Genomic DNA, 20320 nt, shown 5'->3' on the forward strand with positions numbered 1-20320 from the left:
CCGCCATTCTGTCCGGTCGACATCCCACTTTCTCCGGATATTTCACATCCGGCGCCTGCCGCCGGATGGGAGAGATGGGCGATTCGACTTCCCTAGGCAGACATGTCCGGATCCTTCGGCAACGCTTATCCGGATCGATAACATCCGTGGCCAACGATTCAGATTCCCCGGATAGCTTGGCTCGTCAGATACTCGCAATTCGCCGGATCCATTTCCGCCCACAATCAAAGAGATAATTCTGACAATACTAACGATCAAGTCTCCTGAACTGTCACTCATCTTTAATGCAAGATACATTCGACAAGACATTCCAAGTCTTCTCAGGTCTCCTGACACATCCCCGATATTTAAAGTCATAAATTGAGATGGTGGAACCGCCTAAATATCCTCCTGACAGCCGCCATCTTGGACTAGAAACGTCATGATTGCTTCGCCACCTATGAGCCGTAATCATGACGATGGGACCCGCTAGCACAGCGGTGCCATACTTTCTGACTCATATGTAAACTCTAAGGAGGCTCTTAGGGAGGTAAGCATTCCAAAAAGCATTATTGAGGCAATAAGCCATAAGCAATAGAGAGATAAGCAACAAGGGATAAACATCCTGCTATGGGCAAAGGGATAAACATCCTTGACAAAAATCACGGAGCAACACTCCCAAAGGAAATCTCTATTTTCCTTCAACTTCCAAAAGACTAACTTAGTCATCGGAGAGTGTGTCCGGACAACTCATCCGGACATCTTTTTTGCAGGAGGAAGGAGGAATTACTACAATGCGTTGATCAAGATTCCGTGGCTGGTGATGACTACTGCGCCAGGAGAATTTTGCCATCAATAATATTGGCTGCTAAAAAAAGAATAATGCTGACGAAGCCGGAGTGTTGAATCATCTGAAGTCTTTTCTTTTCAGTTCTGTTCTTCCATGTCATCTAAACCTTGTGAACATATACCCTTGCAAAAATTCGCAGTCAAACCCAGATTTCCTCTCTCACAGTTCATGCACTAAACATGGTCCAAGAACAAGGAATAGCCACAACAAAGAAGAAATCATGGAAACAGAGCATGAAAAATAAGAGATGAAAATATCCTCAAATGAGACTTCATTCGTGGGTCATCCGTGAGCCCTCTGACTAGGTGAGAAGAACAATATCAAATGCAAATATTGGCATGATTTTTGGGGCATTTCGCAACAGAGATAAGACATGCTCAAATTAACAATGCCAAACATGAATGCACGGTTATATCTCAATAAGCAACAAGTGGCCTTCATTATCCACTCCAAACAAAACAACAAATATCCAAAATATCAATAAGAAAATGCAGAGGGATAGCAAGAATCCGAAACAAACCATAGCCTGTTGCATTCATGGGATAGCAAGAATCTGAATCAAACCATAGCCTGTTGCATTCATACCTGAGGAAGTCTTTTCCAGTAAGACCAGCAGGACTCCAAGCTTTTCTCCAGAAAATCCGTCTGCTACCCTGTTTTTTTCTCCCAAGCTTCCTCTTCCAACTGGTCTCTATCCCCTTCCTCCTTACCCTGTTCCTATCTTCTTTGGCAAGCCACTACTTGCCCTACTGTTCCTCACATCAGCAGCATGGCCCTCCAATCACTAGCATGGCCCCTGCCATCTTCATGCCAGTCCATGCAGCTCGCCTCATGTGTCGGGAAGGGGTCCCCCCACTTGCCTAGGGTGCTGCCAGCTGCTAGTGATGAGAAGGCACCCTTCCAATGTTATAAAAACCTTTAAAAAAACTAAAAGTCCCCCGGCTCTTCAAAGGGGGTCTACACCACCTTAAAGTCTAGCAAATTGCCTTTAACATTAAGTTTTTTTAAAAAAAAAGAAAAAAAAAAAGAAAAAAAGAACAAATACCACTTAAAAATTAATAAAACTTTAAAAAAACCAAAAAAAACCAAATAGATTTAGAACATAAAAAATCTATTAAGTCATATAGAAAATCAAATAGAGTTTTAAGTTCATGTTGACTACGACTACTATGTTATATATATTTATGATGATTTTTTTTTGGGTTTAAATGTATAAAAAACTTTAAATGGATGACAAAAATTAATAGGGCAAGTTTATTTTTCTTGTTTCACTCTCCCCAGTGGGTGCATACATGACACTAAATATATCTTTGTTGATATTTATTTTAAAATTTATTATTTCTTGGAATAACATTATAAGGGATTTCTCAATACTACAAGTAATTTTTCGAAAACTTTAAAGTATTTCTTAAATTTTGCTAAATATTTTTTTTTTCGAAAACATATTTAAAATTAAAAGTACTTTATAAAATTACTTTTAAACGAACCTTTAGTAAATTACAAAAATTAATAATTTTAATTTTTTTGAAACTATGATTTTTAATTTCTGAAAAAGCAACATTTTCATAATATAGTTTGAAACTAATTTAGAAAAAAAAAAGGATTAATTACTTTGAATAATACTTTAACAAAACCATGACCTAACTTTTGACCCAAAAAAACTTCAAAATCAATAAGGACAATTCAAAGGGATAAAAGCCTATAAAGATCTAATCTTATAAACATATAATATACTATTTCACATGAAATAATATACAAAAAGACGGTCAAAATTATGACTTTAATTACAATATTATAAATGACAATAGATTTGACATGAAAGCATACAAAGAAGAGATGAGGTGAGAGAAGACAAATAATTAATGGAGAAAAATATCATTTATTTTCTTTGTCTTATAAGTCTAATAGATGATTTGGTCTTTTCATTTCCCATCAAATTAAGATTGAATCAATTAATTTGATTGTTGAATGATTTGGTCTCTTTATTTCCCATCATATAATCAAGTTGAATGATTTGGTCTCTTTGTCTCAACATATGAAAGGTATTGAAAAATTGAAGATAGTGCGATATATTTTTCCAATTTTCATCCTATAATAAAATTTAGATTGTTGAATGATGATATAAATAATTAGGCCGAGATATAAAAGAAAAGAATTGCATCAAATTCAATATAAAGTAATAAGATATTAATCTTATTTTGATGAAACATTTTTAATGAAATCATTCTTAATGCTAGATTTAAAAAAAAATTAATTAATATCATTTCAACAAGCTCTAAATATAACAATTCGGACACAATCATATAGATATTGTTTACTCTGATCCAAACGGCTTTTACGACTTTAAAACGTGTTTACATAATTAAGAGAAGTTTAATATAATATCATAAACTTTCTCTATTATCTAATGTGAGATATCACAAACACCTTTTTATACAAATACTACATCTTCATTTAGTCTCACACGGGACTAAATAGACAAATATCTCATAAGGAGCCAAATAAATTCCCATAAAGGAATTGAAAATTGATTTTAATATCATTTGTAATAACTTGCACTCAATCGTGTAGATATTGTCCGTTCTAAATCCAAAAGGATTTCTCACAAATTTAAAATATGTCTTTAGGATTAAAAAGAATTTATATTTATATAACGTTAACTTTCTTAATTATCTAATATAGGATATTATATTAAAAGTATAAAATCCATCTAATACTAATGAGATTTTATATTAACATTCAATTACCACGTCAACATGAAAGTTGCCAAAACAGTCTATTTGGAGGGAAAAACTTTTTTGCCACCTAGCAAAAAAAAAAAATTGATATAGGAATTCATTCACAGTTGGAAACTTACATACAAGAGCGAGTTGGGAATAAGATGAAGAGGACTAGCAGGAACCTCACCAAATGAATTCGTTGTATTCCAAATTAAGATTGTCACCACTCACCACCCCTGAAACACCTGTCCACCACCACCCCAGACGGCGCCGCCAGCGGAAGGAGGAAATGATGGGTTCACAAGATGATGAACTGCATGTGTATTTTGGTCCTGACTATAGGTATCACATCAACTATTTCGAAATGAATTATTATATAAAAATATTAGATCACAAAAAATTAAGTTTTTGTCCTCTAACTTCTCTCCTCTATCGTGTACCGAAAGTTCCATCTTTTTCAAAGTAAACATAAGAATGATCCATCGTCTTGATATTTAAAGTTACATATTTTTTCAAAATCAATATTAGGGACGGCAATGGAGTGAGTTCGGGATGGGTCGTCTCCATTCTAATCTCACCTCGTTTATTTGAAACAATTTTCATTTTCATTCTATTTAAAAAATTAAATGGGACAGGACGGGATGGGGCAAGTGAGTATAATAAATTCTCATACCCGCCCGTTTAACTTTTTTTTTTTTTTTTTTAAAAAAATTACTTTTAAAATTTTTAATTATATTAAAATAAATATATTTTATAAATAAATAAATTATTATATTTTTATAAATTATTTCATTAAAAATATTTTTTATTATCTATATATTAAAAATAATAAAATAAAAATTAAATTAATTTTAAATTTTAAATTAAATTAAATTTTAAATTTAAATTTATATATAATCGAGACGGGACGGGGCGGGGTGGGGCAATACTTGAACTCATCCCGGATTTTAAAAAATATTCCAAAACCCGTTTATTAAAATTAAATCTGACAAGGCGGGGCAGGTACCCGAAAAGACCCACCTCATTGTTATCCCTAGTCAATATAGGAATCATATAATTACTATCAAAATCGAAAATGTTATATGTATACATCTTAAAATTTACACCTTAATCTTATTTATATTTTTTTATTTTGATCTCATTTATTTATACCATCATTCATCAAATTAAGTCTTCTTATATATATTCGACACTATAAATACTTTATTTAAAAGATGCTACTATGATACACATTTTCTAAATTACCATCATATTTGAGAGAGAATAAATTTAAATGACACTGATATGAATGTTATGATCATCGTGTTCATGTCCTCACCTTATAAACAAAAAAGTCATACATCATATTTGAGAGAGAATAAATTTAAATTACACTGATATGAATTTTATGATCATCGTGTTCATGTCCTCACCTTATAAACAAAAAAGTCGTAAGGGATGTACAAAGGTTTGTTTAAATAGCATAAAATTTGATAAAATAGTTTATTAGTGATATATTATGAAATCGATTATCTTTGAAAACAAAATTTTAAGTGTTTTCACATTTTTTTTATAAATAAAAATTAAAAATATGAATGATATTTTAAAAACTTTTGCATTATATATAAATATATAGTACTTACAATTAAAAACTATTTTTAAGAATTATTCTTAATTAAAAACTATTTTTTTTAATAACTTTATTTCCAAAAACATTCCTAAATATTTTTGGACTTTTTGTTCACAAAGGTATTGTATAGTCATGTACTATACAAAAATTCGCAAAGTATTCTTCATTTATTCAATTACGATTCAAACCACCCTATATAAACACCTCAAATTTATTCTAGAAATTGCGTGTTACCAAAATGAATTATCAAAAACTAATTTTTGTCAAGATTTTAGTAAATATATTTTCTATTATAAAAATATTTTTTTCCAAACTTCTTGTCACAATAGTCTAAAATTGGTTGCCAGCACAAAACCGTGGGTTCTATCATCCACGCTGGCTTAAATTTAGGGTTTTGTATTCATTGCCCCGTCAGCATGAAACTTACCACAGTACAATCCGTTGGGTGGGAAAAAAAAATTTTTAGATACAGGGATTTAACGCACAGAGGAAAACTTACAAACAAGGAGTTGGAAAATGGTAATAAGCTGAATAAGACTTGCAGATGAACCTCACCAATTGAGTTCATTATATTTCTGTGATCGCCACCACTCACCACCTCTGAAACACTTGTCCACCACCATCCCAGACGGCGGCGTTGGCGGAAGAAGCGAGTAATGGGTTCACAAGATGATCAACTGCACACGCCAATTCTGGAGTCCATGCAACGGAGTTCATCTACAGGAAGTACTTTTGAGTCGAGCTCCGAGCTTGAGAAGGTGCTGTCAGACTTGCAGTTGCCCTGGCTCCGGCGGCTCCGCACGGCTACCTGGATTGAACTGAAGCTCCTCTTCCGCCTCGCCGCGCCGGCGGTCCTTGTGTACTTGATCAACAACGCCATGTCGCTCTCCACCCGAGTCTTCGCCGGCCACCTCGGCAACCTTGAGCTCGCCGCCGCCTCCCTTGGCAACAGCGGCATCCAACTCTTCGCATATGGCCTCATGGTAACCCACTCCTTATCAGAAAGTTCCCCATACCTAACCGAATCTTATTCTCCAGCAGGGCATTGATTTTGGGGAGTTGTTGAATTTGAAATAATGGGTGTTTAATGATTTTCTTCCTCGGTGTTTGTAGCTTGGCATGGGAAGCGCAGTGGAGACGCTATGTGGGCAAGCATATGGAGCTAACAGGTCTGAGATGTTGGGAATATACCTCCAAAGAGCAACGGTGGTGCTCACAGCAACTGGGTTCCCTCTCACAGTGATCTACGTCTTTGCAAAGCCCATCTTGCTCTTACTGGGGGAATCATCCGCGGTGGCATCGGCGGCGGCAGTCTTCGTCTACGGTCTCATCCCACAAATCTTCGCATACGCAGTGAACTTCCCAATCCAAAAATTCCTTCAAGCACAAAGCATCGTGGCCCCAAGTGCCATCATATCAGCAGCCACACTTGCTGTTCACCTTCTGTTGAGTTGGGTGGCTGTGTATAAATTGGGAATGGGGTTGATAGGTGCTTCACTGGTGTTGAGTGTGTCATGGTGGATCATAGTAGGGGCCCAGTTTGTGTACATTTTAATAAGCGACCGGTGCAAATATACTTGGACCGGGTTCAGCCTTCAGGCATTTTCGGGGCTGTGGGAGTTCTTGAAACTGTCGGCAGCCTCCGCCGTGATGCTCTGCCTGGAGACTTGGTACTTTCAGATGCTGGTTTTGATTGCTGGGCTGCTCAAGAACCCTGAACTCGCCTTGGATTCTCTCTCCATCTGGTAAGAATCTGTTTCCTGCTTAAACATATATAATTCCTTTTTGCAGAGACTGAAAATTAAAAGATAGGGTTGTTTGATAGAGATTTGAGTTACTAGATGGGATTATTGGGAGTCTTGGCTATAGCATTTTACCATTATTGTATACGGGGCCTATGATTTGGACATAGCTACATTAACCAACTTTTGTATATGGCTTCTGGATTTGTCCCGTCTCAGCCTTCTGAACCATTCTCAACCAACTTTTGTATATATATACACACCATAAAAGCCATAGGAGGACCACGTCATAAATGCCATAGCATTCAATCTCTTCCAAGGTGGGGCACTTCCAGAAGAAGACCTCTGAATCCGATCCCGAGATTCGTTTCATTCTCTTCTCCTGGGATTCTGATTTAATACATCTAACCCCTACACCTCTTTTATTATTTTCATTCGTTATTTATACTCATCTTCCTTCTTTTTCAAAATAAAGGAGGCTTTTGATCAAATTTCAAACTAATAGAAATTAGGTATATTTAACTAAAAACTCAAAAGAGGTAAATGACATTAACCTAGATACGAGTAATTTCTTTTGTCTATGATTTTAATTGCTTTTTCCAAAGGAGGGCATCTTATTTAGTCTATGCAGCATAGTAACACTTGAAAAGTAGCTGCTGATCACCATAGTTTCAATTTCTTAGAACAACTTTCATGCATATCTTATAAAGACTGTTCACTCTCTCCAATTCATTTTCATACAAAGCTAATCAAGAATAAGAATAACCCCTTTTTGTGACCATTTTCTGATCATATTCCCCTCTGATCTTCGTTAAGAACTAGCCACAAATTTTCAAGCAAAACGCTTACATGAGTCACAATAAGAATCAAACTCGAGTACTTAATTTCCTCCAAGGGTATGGGGAATTATTCCATACCTGATGCCAGACCAAGATTTGGTAGATGCCTTTCCCGTCAAAGTCACAAAACCATTACCCAAGTGGGCATGGCAGACAAGTTAGGTAGATCTTAGAATTTAGTAATTTACACTGATCAGATGTAAATTGGGAGAGTTCTCTTGTAGCTAGCTATGACTCTGAAATAAGTCAATTAGATATTAAGTACGTTTGTCATTTAGTTTCCTTTTTTCCTTCTTTTCAATAGGAAAGCATATTGAAGTCACTGCATATATTATATACTTGGAATTAATTACTTCAAATTAAAAAAACCACTAATCTCCAATGAACCTACATGGTAACTTCATTCCCTTTTCAAATTGAATTCAGCATGGCAATAAGTGGATTGTTGTTCATGGTATCAGTTGGGTTCAATGCAGCTGCAAGGTCAGTCATTTTCCAACCAGTTCTTTCCCTTGATCTGTCGTGGTTATCATTGTTATTGTTGGATTGTATCACAGAGAAAATGTTACAAAAAGTTCTTTTTGTAGTGCTAAAAAATTAATGTATAGTAGTACTACACTAATTAATATCTTTGGATGTACTTACAATTTTCTTCTGAACCAGTGTGAGGGTCAGCAATGAGCTAGGTGCAGGGAATCCCAAATCAGCAGCATTTTCTGTTGTTCTGGTGAATTTGGTTTCTTTTATAATTGCTGTGATAGAAGCTATTGTTGTGCTATCACTGCGCCATGTCATCAGCTATGCCTTCACTGGTGGTGCAACCGTGGCCAAAGAGGTCTCAGACCTCTGTCCATTCTTGGCCGTCACTCTTATCCTCAATGGGGTCCAACCAGTATTGTCTGGTAAGAGCTCTTTCAACTAAATCGCATCACAAATAGCAACAAATATTTGATTGTTCTTATTCTACAGTCATAGAAAAAGCACATGAGTGCATCAGCAATGTTAGAAAAAAATTAACAGTAGGGACTAAGAAACGAAGCAGACATGCATAACGATCTAATCTTATCACATACAACCATGTAAAACAACCTTGGTCCTTGGCAGCCCTTTTGGAATTTTTTTATCGTAGAGCAGGTGGAAGACATTATCTTTGCCTCTCCTTCACTTTATGTTCGGGCTGTCTTGGATAATTTGTCTTTACATGGTTAGGTACTCAGCCCGAGCAAGCTTTTTCTCATCACATGCTGTTCAGTCTCCAATTCCCACATAAAATTTTCTTACATATGCATCTTCAGTGGACCTCCTCTTGGCTTCTCTGATCATGAAAAAAGAAAGCCATTTTTGTTTACTGCCCACAACCTTGTCCTGTATCACTAGACAAAAGAGAGTCAATCCAATGCCACTTGCTTACTACATAGCCAGCTACCTTACTGAAAAGTCATGAAATAAGTTACTATCTATACACGAAAAGATTTTGTAACAACAACCACACAACTTGTTTGGAAAGGAGGAAAATGGAAGGATTTTGTTCCTAGTCCTCAAACTTTAATTGTCTCTCTTCTAACCTTGTGAAAATTAATGGTCCATCACTAGCTAAAATATATGATTCACCGGTTGAATGCTCCGGAATTTATGATACTTGATAACATACATAGTTGCAGAAGTTTCACATCTCACACAGGCCAATGCTGTCCTTAGATTCCTAAACTTAAGATGAAGTCATGGTCATAGCAATATTGATCATTTCGAAAATAAATGTAAATGTTCAAAGCAACAGACAGCCATGTGATTCTGTACAGATCTTCAGTACTGTAAGAGTCCTATTTGTAGAACACTTCCTTTTTAATATTTTGACAGATGAATGTTACGATAAAAATGTATCCTAGGGCCAAAACCATCTTCCTAGTTAATCTCATCCTTTCATCAACTGACAGATTTCTTGGCCGCACAGGTAGGAAGTGCCAAAAGTTGGATGGACTACATTTAATCTTCCAGGGTTTTTTTTTTTTTCTTGTGGTAGTTGAGAAAACACTCCTATTATGGTAGTTGAGGAAAAAATATTTCTACTACCATTCAATCCTCAACTAACAGTACTACATACTGCATATTGTTTAAGGCATCTTTTCCCTTAAACTCACATATCTTTGTCTTATCATTCTATAAAATTGTGCTTAATTTTTTATTTGAAGGGGTGGCTGTTGGGTGTGGATGGCAAGCGTTTGTCGCATACGTCAATGTTGGATGTTATTACGTGGTTGGAATTCCTCTGGGTTGTGTTCTTGGCTTTAAGTTCGACTTGGGTGCTAAGGTATATATCCACCTCTATACTAATCATTCGTTTGTTCACGTTACTCATAAATAAGATGACACACAGGAAAAAATAAAATTTGAAGGAGATGAATTGGGGTGTTTTTCTCTATTTTTGTAGGGAATATGGTCTGGGATGATAGGAGGAACAGTGATGCAGACCCTCATTTTAGTGTGGGTAACATATAGAACAGACTGGAGTAAAGAGGTGAATTTCTCCGATTATTCGAATCGTTTTTTATTTTTTCCCAAATGTTTATCACTTCCGAATTATATATCTTGGGTGAGAAGAGAAGTATTCAGATATGATAAAGAAGCCTTTAATTTGCACCATTGGGATTTTCAGGTGGAGAAAGCCAAGCAGCGTTTGGACAAATGGGAAGACAAGGAGGATCAGCCCCTTTTAAAGGACTAACACCCAAAGAATTTTTAGAATGGCTAGCATTGAATGCAGCTGTGATTAAGTAGATGGGTTGGTGGGGATATCAAATTTGGTAAAATTGAAAACTCTGCTCACCCAACTTTAGACCCTTTAATTCCACCAAGTTCAGCTCTCCTGAGTCCTGACCAATCGGCATTGATCGATCTCACCCGTCTTTCTCGGACAACAAAAGACTGAGAACCATGGTGTGCTTGAATGTGATTCATCCTAGTATTTCAACCTTACTATGCACCATCGTTTTCTAGAACTATATATATGACAGTTCATGGAGGTCTGATTCAGTTTTGTTTCTTCCATGAATGACATAATAAGCTTCAACTGATCCTCAGTAGAGACATTCAATTTAAATCAACATTAAATTTTACCACATGTCCTTGTTTACCACACTGGTTGCATTTCACATCTGGCCTCCACCAACATTTTTGTGGAGAATGATTTGTCTTCTTGCAATGAAGACAAGGTGGAAAAACTCCATTTTTTTTGTTGTTGCTGCTTGGCTTGTTGTTCTTCTTCTTTCCATTTTTATGGCCTGCATTTTTATGCATTCTTGCTTGAAATGCTCCTTCTACAGTATCTCCTTGTCTCATAAGTCTTCTTTGTTCCACAACCTCCAAGGAATGTAATAATTCTGTCAAGCTAATAGTTGACAGATCCTTTGAATTCTCCAAAGAGGAAATTGTAGCTTCATATTTCTTAGGAAGTGTAACCAATATCTTTTGAACAATCTTCTCATTGGAAAATTCTTTTCCAAGCAGCCTAACTTTGTCTGCTATTGAAAGAAGTTGTGCAGCATAGTCTTTAACAGCATTAGACTCCTTCATTTTCTTCATTTCAAATTCTCGAATCAAGTTCATCACCTGCATGTTCTTGATTCTTTCATCTCCTTTGTATTCTTCCTTGAGATACTCCCAAATTTCTGTAACTAAACCAATTTTCATGATTTTGATGAGAATTGATGGTGAAACTATAGCAAACAAGCAAGCCTTCGTTTTAGCCTTTCTTGTCTTTCTTTCTTTATGCAACTTTATTTGAGCCACAGTTGGATTAGCTCCCAGGGAGGAACTTCATAATTTTCTTCCACTGCTTCCCAAACATCAAGTGCTTGTAGATAAACTGTCATTCTAACAGCCCAAGTTTCATAATTGTCTCCATCAAGAATTGATGGTGCAGCTGTGAGACTTGACTCCTCCATTGCTAGATGATTTTAAAAGGTGTTTGGGTTCACTCATGGTGTTTTGGGTTCACTCACCTCACGGATCTTAAGGTGTTTAGGCACTTTCAAGGTATTCAGGCTCACTCAACTCACTGGCCCCTCAAGATAACTTCTACTCTGATACCACAATGTTGATCTGAGATTAAACACTTATGCATAATGTATATTTTTGAGTTGTTGGAACACACATTTTATTGATGAAGAGTGTTGAATTTATACATGAGCTCGTAACTGAAATGACATTAGAATAGCAAAAAATCAAGTTACTAAATGATGAACAACTACTTCCTATAAAATAGAAACCATATCTTGACCAAATAAAAACAAGAAAATATTTGGATGTTGCAGATTTTGTGCAAGACTCCAGTTGCAATATTTAACTTCAAAATTCAAATACCAGCAGATACTAAGACAAAATTCAAAATTCAATACCTTGGACAAATGCCAAGACGAACAGGCCTTTTCAAGAGGACTCATTTCTGAAGGAACTTCTGCAATAATGGTAGTAGGTGCACAGGTTTTTGTGGATGCGTATCTCCTCCAACCACCCACCTTTCAGGCCTAGCTTTAAATAACCCCATGAATCTAACCTAACCTAACTCTGCTCCGCGGTGACCATTAATGATTTGACCCATCTTTCTTATACCACAAAAGGCTGGAGTTGTGTTTAATTGTGATCCAGCCTAATCTCATTTTGTGCAGCACCAGAGCTGAAGGACAGTGCTCTTTTTCCAAATTTGAGTTCAAATTTGGCTAAAACTACATTAGATGGCTAGTCTCAACTTCTTATAAATATCAGATTAGGCAACTTCTATTCGAGACAGTTCAAGAGGAAAGCTGCAAATTAAGTAAATAGATTTATTTTCACTCTGTGACTTATGTACCAGCATATAACTCTACAGGTCATATATATAGGCAAACAATGAGCATATGTGGACCAGTGCCAATCAAAAAAGAGGGGACACACCCTAATATGTTGGTGGAAGTATACAAAGTGTGCCAAAAGGCTAGAAAGGAAACAGAAAGTTAGCAGGAGCTTATACAATCAATGAAGTCAGAGAAAGGAGAACAATCGGCTTCTAATCAATCCCTACACCACATAAGCAGGGACAGATAAAACCATCTTTCAAAGCTTGCACCAAAGGCTACATCCCCTCGAAAGGTTGTATGTTTCTGCTCTTTCTAAATGGTAAATGGTCCAAAACAAGCAAACACCAGCTACCCAAGCATCTTTTCTCCTTGTAAGGGAAAACAATGCAGGAAAAGATTACCTCGGAACAGCTCCACAGCACACAGTAAGAGAAGCATTTTGAAACATAGTATTTTCAGGTCTAGAAAGCCCAGAAGCATTTGGACAAATAGGAAAACAAGAAGGAGCACCTTTTGAAGGAATGATTGCTCAAGAAAATTCGACAATGGCCACCATCTATGGAGTTAGCACTGAAGGGACCGATCTTTACAGTGTGGCCTGTTTTGCCTCCTCAGTATACATATGCACTTGATTGTGATTAAGCTGAGCAAAAGCAAGGTACTTGAACAGCATGCTGACAAAATCATAGAATTCTCTTTCATATCCTCTATATGGAACGGTAAGCCACTATATGACATGTAAACCTAGAATACAGAACAAAGCAACAAATTAAGCTGAGCAAAAGCAAGAACCAGATGAGGATCAAGATGGCATGGGTATTGTCACTACACAGGCATCATAGAGAAGGCCCATTACAAATGAACATTTTAGATTGAGATTCTACAGTTGTCAAAATACAAAATTTGACAATATAATTGGTGTTGGTGATCACACATGAGATTCATAATGTAAAGGTCTCATCTATTTCATCCATTTTAAAAAGAATTATCATGTTTAATTCATTTTCTAAATTAAAGTACTTCTAAAAAGTTCAATGACATCATTAAAGCATTTCTCATTGAATGTCATATACACATTATATCAATTAGAATGTAGTAGTTACCTAGCAAACTTTACATACAACAGTTATTGGAAAATGGGTGGTTACAAAGGAATGAGATCATATTTCCCCATTCCTCCAAGACTTTGGAACCTCCTCAGCAACATTAGGGCAACACCACCAGCACCACTCACAGTAAATAGAGCATTATCACGAGTGAATCATGAAGTCTAGCGATGAACTCCATCAGGCCATTTTAGAATCCATGTAACCTCCTTCATCAAGCTCTCAACTTGAAAAGGTACTATCAGATTCACAGCTGCCATACTTCCAGTGTCTTCAGCCAGTTGTGTTGATTGAATTGAAGTTCCTCTACCACATTGCTAGGCCTGCTGTTATAATTTACATGGTCTGTTCTATGTGGTTCTCAAATCGAATCATGGCTGGCTACCTTGGCAATCTTGTTACATATGTCGATGTTGGATGTTATTAGTTATTGCATAGTTCAAATTCCATTGGGTGTCTTCTTGGCTTCAAGTTCCAACTGGGTGTTAAGTATAAACCCATTAGTCATTCTACTGTTAAATTCCATGGGCAATGGTATTCAGGATTTACATATATTATGTATAAGACTAAAGTTACCTTTGGTGGTGACACTAGTTTGTGTAGGGAATATGATATGGAACAATAGGAGGAACGGTGATGCAGACCATCACTTTGATGTGGGTAACATGTTGAACTGACTGGAATAAAGAGGTAAGTTTTACTAATAATTTGAATCTTCTGTGCTCTCATGGATGATAAAGAAGTGTTTTCAAGGATTAGATTTCAAAAGGAGAAAGCCAGAAAGCATTTGGACAAATGGGAAGACAAGAAAGAGCCACTTCTTAGGGACTACTTGCTAAGAGTAGGACCTGTAGGCCCAAATCAAAACCATCCCATGAGTTTCACCAATATCCCCACTCCCTCCAAAAAGAGTTTGGGAATTAAGGGTGTTTGATGGTGTGAGCCTACTATTTTTCTCATTGTGCCCCACTTTTTCTAAAACTACATATTCATGTCGTGTGCTTGATTAGTATACAGCAATTAGAAAGTTCATAGACTAAAACAATGAGCCTGTTGTTTATCTACTCATAACAATGCATGAGACAATTGGAATTCTAATATAACTAAAGAAAAAATCATGTAATTTTCTGTAGACAGTCAGAATACATCAAAATAAGGTATATTTCTTCTTTATTCCCTATCTGGAACAAGTTTATCGAAAAAAAAATTAAAACCAAAATTATAAATCAAGGAAAACCAAGTTCTGAGCAAGAGCATCATACAGGAATTACACTGCTATGGACATACTAAGAACACAAGCATCATAGATAAGAAACACAATGCATGATTGCAAAGAACTTGGTAAAGAAACAAGCAGAGTTGGTGCTTACTCTGAGTGAGATGTCCTGTGCTTCCAATTTTCCCCAAGGCAGCCAAGATTTACAAATGTTGGTAACCCTAAAGCTGAACCCACATTAAAGTAATTGCAAGTTATCCAGTTCATTCTCTAGTATCAGTGCTTTGCATGACAAATCTGTGTAAATCCATATCAACCCAATTACATGTCATCTGGTCTGAACAGGGATGCAGTGGATCCCAGTATATGCTTAGTGCTTACACATCCTGAAATACAGCTTATAAAAAATCCCATCATGTTCTTCCGGGAAAATAAGAACAGCACACAATAAACACAGCATAACGATTGAGAAAGTTGCAGAGGATGTAGACAAAACAACAATGGCACAGTATAGATTCAAAAATTATAACCCTAATTTGAAGAAAAGAAATAGCAGAGCCTGTAACAAAGCATACAACAGCACCGGATAAACCAATTCGGGATTTCATGATTTCATTCATCATTTAACAAAACATCAATCACACATTGCTTCACAACTGTTATCCAATCCCACCACACTCATTTCAATTAAATCAGAGACAAAATCCCATGCATTTAACAAAAAATTTCAATGCTGATTGGCTACAAAAAAAACCCTAGAGTTGATCCTGTTCTCGGTAGTAATCTCAATCAAATTCCACACAAACTACCCTTAAAACAGTTGGTTGCAAATTTTTGAAACTCAAGATCAGTCAAAGTTTAAATTATCAGCATCGACATACAATATCAAAGCATTAAAAAAAACTCTTAATTATTAGAAATTTGACACAAAACAAACACTAAAGAGATAGGATTTAGGGTTTAGGGTATAAACCTGTGTTTCATTAAATTGGGTTTAAGCATTCAAGATCAATCAAATTGAGGTTTTTATGCTTTTTCTCAAGTCCAAATAAATGAAAATAATCGGATTAACTACTAATTTTTTACATTTTCTTTTTCCATTTCCTTTATCTTCTCAGCAACCAAACGGAGCGAAAAGGTTCCTGACCCGCCATGGAAAGAAGGATTGGAAGATAGACACTAGGAATTGCAGAGTATTTCGACTGCGTACCCTGTTTGCCGGGAAGATGACAAAAACGTTTTCTTTTCCTTTTTCTATATCCCATTGTAAGGTCATGACAATCAGAACCTTACATGTAACTCTTTGCTTTTCGGGCTTTCCACGTCATTGTCTATGTGGCAGAGACCAGATGACGTGGGAACATGTAAGGTGGGCTTCATGGGCTCCACTATTAGGGCCTATCCTTGACCCTTGAACACCCCAGGCTCAGCCTAAATAATTATTAACACCCCATGTAAATATCTCTTATTTTATAAAAATATTTCGTTACGTGGCATTAAAATTATATATAAAAAATAAAAAACTAAAAATATTTCATTAGAGAAAAATTCAGTTCATAAATGAATAAATTATAACATGTTCATCCAAATAAAACATGATATCAGATTTGATTACGAGTCTGAGATAAATCGATATATTATTAATTTACTTCTAAATTCTTCAATTTTTGAATAATTTTGAATGTTTAAAAAAGGGAAGGTTTTATAGCAACCGAACTAGAAAAAAGAGTATAAGATAATTGATTTGATGTGTATATAAAACATTATAAGTTTTACGCATGATAGGAAGAAGAAATTTTTTTATTTAAAATAATACAACCTCTAATATAAAGTCAATTAGAAAAAAAAAAATTCTAACTTAAAAAATAAGTTGGGTAAATTATTTATTTTTTAAAATGAATTTGAGGTGCTCTCGAAAAAATATTTTGAAAATTTTTATATTATATATAAGTGCTTACCGACTCTCTAGAGAATAAATATATATATACTTTCATATTTAAATTTATAAACTGAAAATCTCCTCACTACTTCCAAAAATTATTTTTTGAAAACTGTTTTTCTATTGACCAAACCCTTAAGTTTTTTTGCTTTTGAGTGAGAATATATGTCCTCACAAGGGAGAGTTGATGGCCATGGGAGGGAGAGACAAAGCTTGGAGATTGTGAGAGTGGGTACCATTACCTTCCTTCTTTTGGGTTGTATTTATTCTCATGTGGGGTTCTTCTTCATTCTTTCAAGTTTTGAATTAGGTATAGGTCATTCCCCCTATGCTAAGCTTGCATTTTCAGCAACTTTTTGCAATGATATGACCAAAGAATTTTATTTTATTTTTTTAAATAATAATCATTCTCCATAAGTTTTTATATTTTAATGTATCAAATAATTTTTTAAAAAGAAATACTTCAAAATAATAATAATAATTTTTTTTTAAAGAAACAATCATCATAATAATTCATAATAAGGTTGTTTTTGTATTATTAAAATATATATTATAAGCTTAAGGTTATGTTCGATTCTCATAAAATATTAAAGAAATAAATAAATATAAAAAAAATAATTTTTTTCAAGTTTAATTATACTATAAAAAATAACAAAAAAAATTAAATATAATTAAAATTACTAATAAACTTATAAAATTTTAAATTATTTTATTTTTATATTAAAAATTTTAAATAAATGAAATAAATTTGAAGTAATATATAAAAATGATTTATTAATTTTAAATCTATTTTTTATGTTTTTTATTTCTTTCTTATTTTCTGTGAATTTTTTGAGAAGTAAACATCGTCCAAAAGTACTTACATATTCAATCTATTTAAATCAATAAAAATATCTTAAATAAAAAAAATAAAAAATTAAAACACAAAGTTTATATTCAAGATTTGAATTGATTAAATCGACTACTGTTTGGTCAAAAATATGGGCTGCCACTTTGTTTTGCCTTGAAGCATCCAAAGCTGGCAATGCAAAAAATGAATAAATTATTAATTAAAATAACAAAATAAATAATAAATAAATAAAACATGCAAATCACTCTCTTTAATTCTCTCATCCATTGAGTAGCCTTAAATTTCTCAATTCTTGTTGAGAAAATATTACAGAGAAAGAAAACAAAGCAAAACAACCCATATTGATATCATTGCATCAAAATCTGATTGAACAAAAAGGGTCAAGAATCCAGAGATTCATTGGGAAGCAGACCCTGATCATAGGAGCAGAAGTGGGAACAACATATATCCCAGTTTTCTTGGCAACCAAACAGAAAAAGGAAAAAGCATTAACATTAAGTGAACAAATGTGGAAGACTGACCACAGTCTCTCCACCCCCAAGCAATCTTTTCCAGGCCTTCAGCTGGCTCAAAACCTGTCTGTAAACACCAACCTTTGCTGCAGTTACGCTCAACATCATGCTCTTCCTGAACCTCTTCAATCTCCTCCCTATCTTCACTCTCAACCTGCATATTCTCAGTCTCAGAAAGGATGCTTTTCTCCTAGAATCCGCCTTCTCCATCACTTTGTAGATCAAGAACTGAGCTCTCCGGTGGATTACCTCTTCTGGGTCCTCCTTCTCCATCTTTGAGTAGCCATAGGGTCTCCTCACAAGAGTCATTTTCTTGATCAGAGACAGCTGGCTAACCCAACTGTGAGAATGAGCTGAAGAAAATGGAGGAGACAGGTATGGAAGAATTGGGTAGTCAATGAAATCTGAAATGACTATGGAAATGGAAGTGAATTTATAGAGCTTTGGAGAGCAGGTGATATGGCTGTAAGTGTGGGGTACAGGGGAGAGGTCATATGGGTGATGAAGCAGTGCATGTGCACTAATGTTTGGTAGAAAAATAATGTGGAAGAAACAGACTCTGAGCTGGCCTAACATCATGAGGTGAGAAGGAGGATGACCCTAATTTAATTAATTCATTAAAATATTGAAATCATTAAAAGCTACCTTCCCTTTGGGGGAGTATATTTTATGCATTTAGATTAAGTAATGATTAGGGTTTTCTAAAGATCACCTAAGTGGAAGGTTTGCATGAACCCATCTTGATGGAATATTCCAATACTATATGTGAATCAACCAAAAAGTCTGGAGAAAGATCAAGAACATGTATGAATCATAAATGTATGAGATTAATTTCACCTTAAATTAAGATAAGATTAATGGGTTACTTTCATGTTGGGCATTGAAGTTGAGGTGCATGATTACCGTTGGAGTGCAATACTTTGTCTTTTAAATATTCAAAAGTATGATATTGAATGTCATGATTAAAGTCCAATTTAAGAATTTTTATTAGAGTTGAGAGTTATCAACTTGATTCACGAAACCTCAATATAAGATATAATACATGTTAAATACGAAAATCTCTTATATAATCTTGAATGTCATGAAAAGTTTGATTTACTTGTCCTCAATACTTCACTGGATATCAAACGATTACTCTATAACCGATTGAGTAACGAGATGGGACGCTACCTCAACATCCCATAGAGCATGACATTCATTGAACCCTTGTAAATAAAATCGTTATTTAATTATCGAATCATTAAACTAGGGTCTAACACTCCTGAGATGACACTCTAAGCCGGATCCATTTTCCAATCTAGGGTTAAGAAAGAGGGTGGGACCATGATTAAAATATAGACCTAGATTGAGGGACAATGAACATTATTGAGGTATAATATAATGTTCGGTCATAAACACACCGGCGATGGTGAAGTAACATACGTTAGAAGGCAATGTGCCCACTTGTTTAATGTTTGGGGCTGGCCTATTTGAGCTCCAAAGTCAAAAGAGGAAACATGGAGCTTGCCAATGTGTATAAAATAAATCAAAGTTTCCAGGCTGAGAAGGGCCATGTTTGAAAAAATATTAATAAAGCCAAGACTGGCAGAAATTTTAGAAGAGGAGACAAAGGCAGGCATGCCCACACAATGGCTTTGAGAAGTGTCCACTTTCTAACAATGTACAGTGGCCTCTCTGTCTCTTGTGAGGTGGTTGTGGTATCTCTTTGACTTCTCTCAAGTGGGAATTGAATGAAAATGGAGAAGTGGGTTCAGATCTTCTCTCAAAAAAGTGGAAAAAACAAGTGTCTAAAGCATAAAATAGTCGGTATAAGGAAGCGAACACCAATCCATATTCGGATTTAAGAAATTATCATAAAAGATAACGAAGATGTCGTATTTGTATAAGAGTGATTAAAAAGTTTAAAATTACGAGAAAAAGAAGTTTTTGGTATTTAGTAATTATGTTTTTAACCTATAAACTTTAAGTATAGTACTGTATAATTTGTCTTTTGTAAGGTAGTTCCGATCTTTCTTTTGACTCTTTTCAAGTGGGAATCAAATGAAAATAGAGATCTAAGGATCAAATTTTATTTTCTAATGATGAAAAAAAAATGTCTAAAACAAAAAAATTAGTTACCTATCAAA

The 20320-nt window shown here is 35.0% G+C and overlaps 2 protein-coding genes across 2 annotated transcripts; one reads left to right on the top strand and one right to left on the bottom strand.

Annotated features, from left to right (window-relative positions):
• The first annotated feature begins 5626 nt into the window (after nt 1–5626).
• Nucleotides 5627–10855, top strand: LOC100262309 (protein DETOXIFICATION 40). Its single transcript, XM_002273703.5, has 7 exons — nt 5627–6141; nt 6272–6903; nt 8166–8222; nt 8403–8641; nt 9929–10047; nt 10168–10254; nt 10393–10855. Exons 1-7 carry the CDS (start codon nt 5815–5817, stop codon nt 10459–10461), a joined length of 1530 nt encoding a protein of 509 aa, XP_002273739.3. The 5' UTR covers nt 5627–5814; the 3' UTR covers nt 10462–10855.
• Nucleotides 10856–18010: 7155 nt separating this feature from the next.
• Nucleotides 18011–18771, bottom strand: LOC100248681 (uncharacterized). Its single transcript, XM_010657105.3, has one exon. The coding sequence runs from the start codon at nt 18768–18770 to the stop codon at nt 18177–18179; it is 594 nt and encodes a 197-aa protein (XP_010655407.2). The 5' UTR covers nt 18771; the 3' UTR covers nt 18011–18176.
• Nucleotides 18772–20320: the final 1549 nt, after the last annotated feature.

Source organism: Vitis vinifera, chromosome 10 (genome assembly GCF_030704535.1).
Source record: "Vitis vinifera cultivar Pinot Noir 40024 chromosome 10, ASM3070453v1".
Classification (NCBI taxonomy): Eukaryota; Viridiplantae; Streptophyta; class Magnoliopsida; order Vitales; family Vitaceae; genus Vitis; species Vitis vinifera.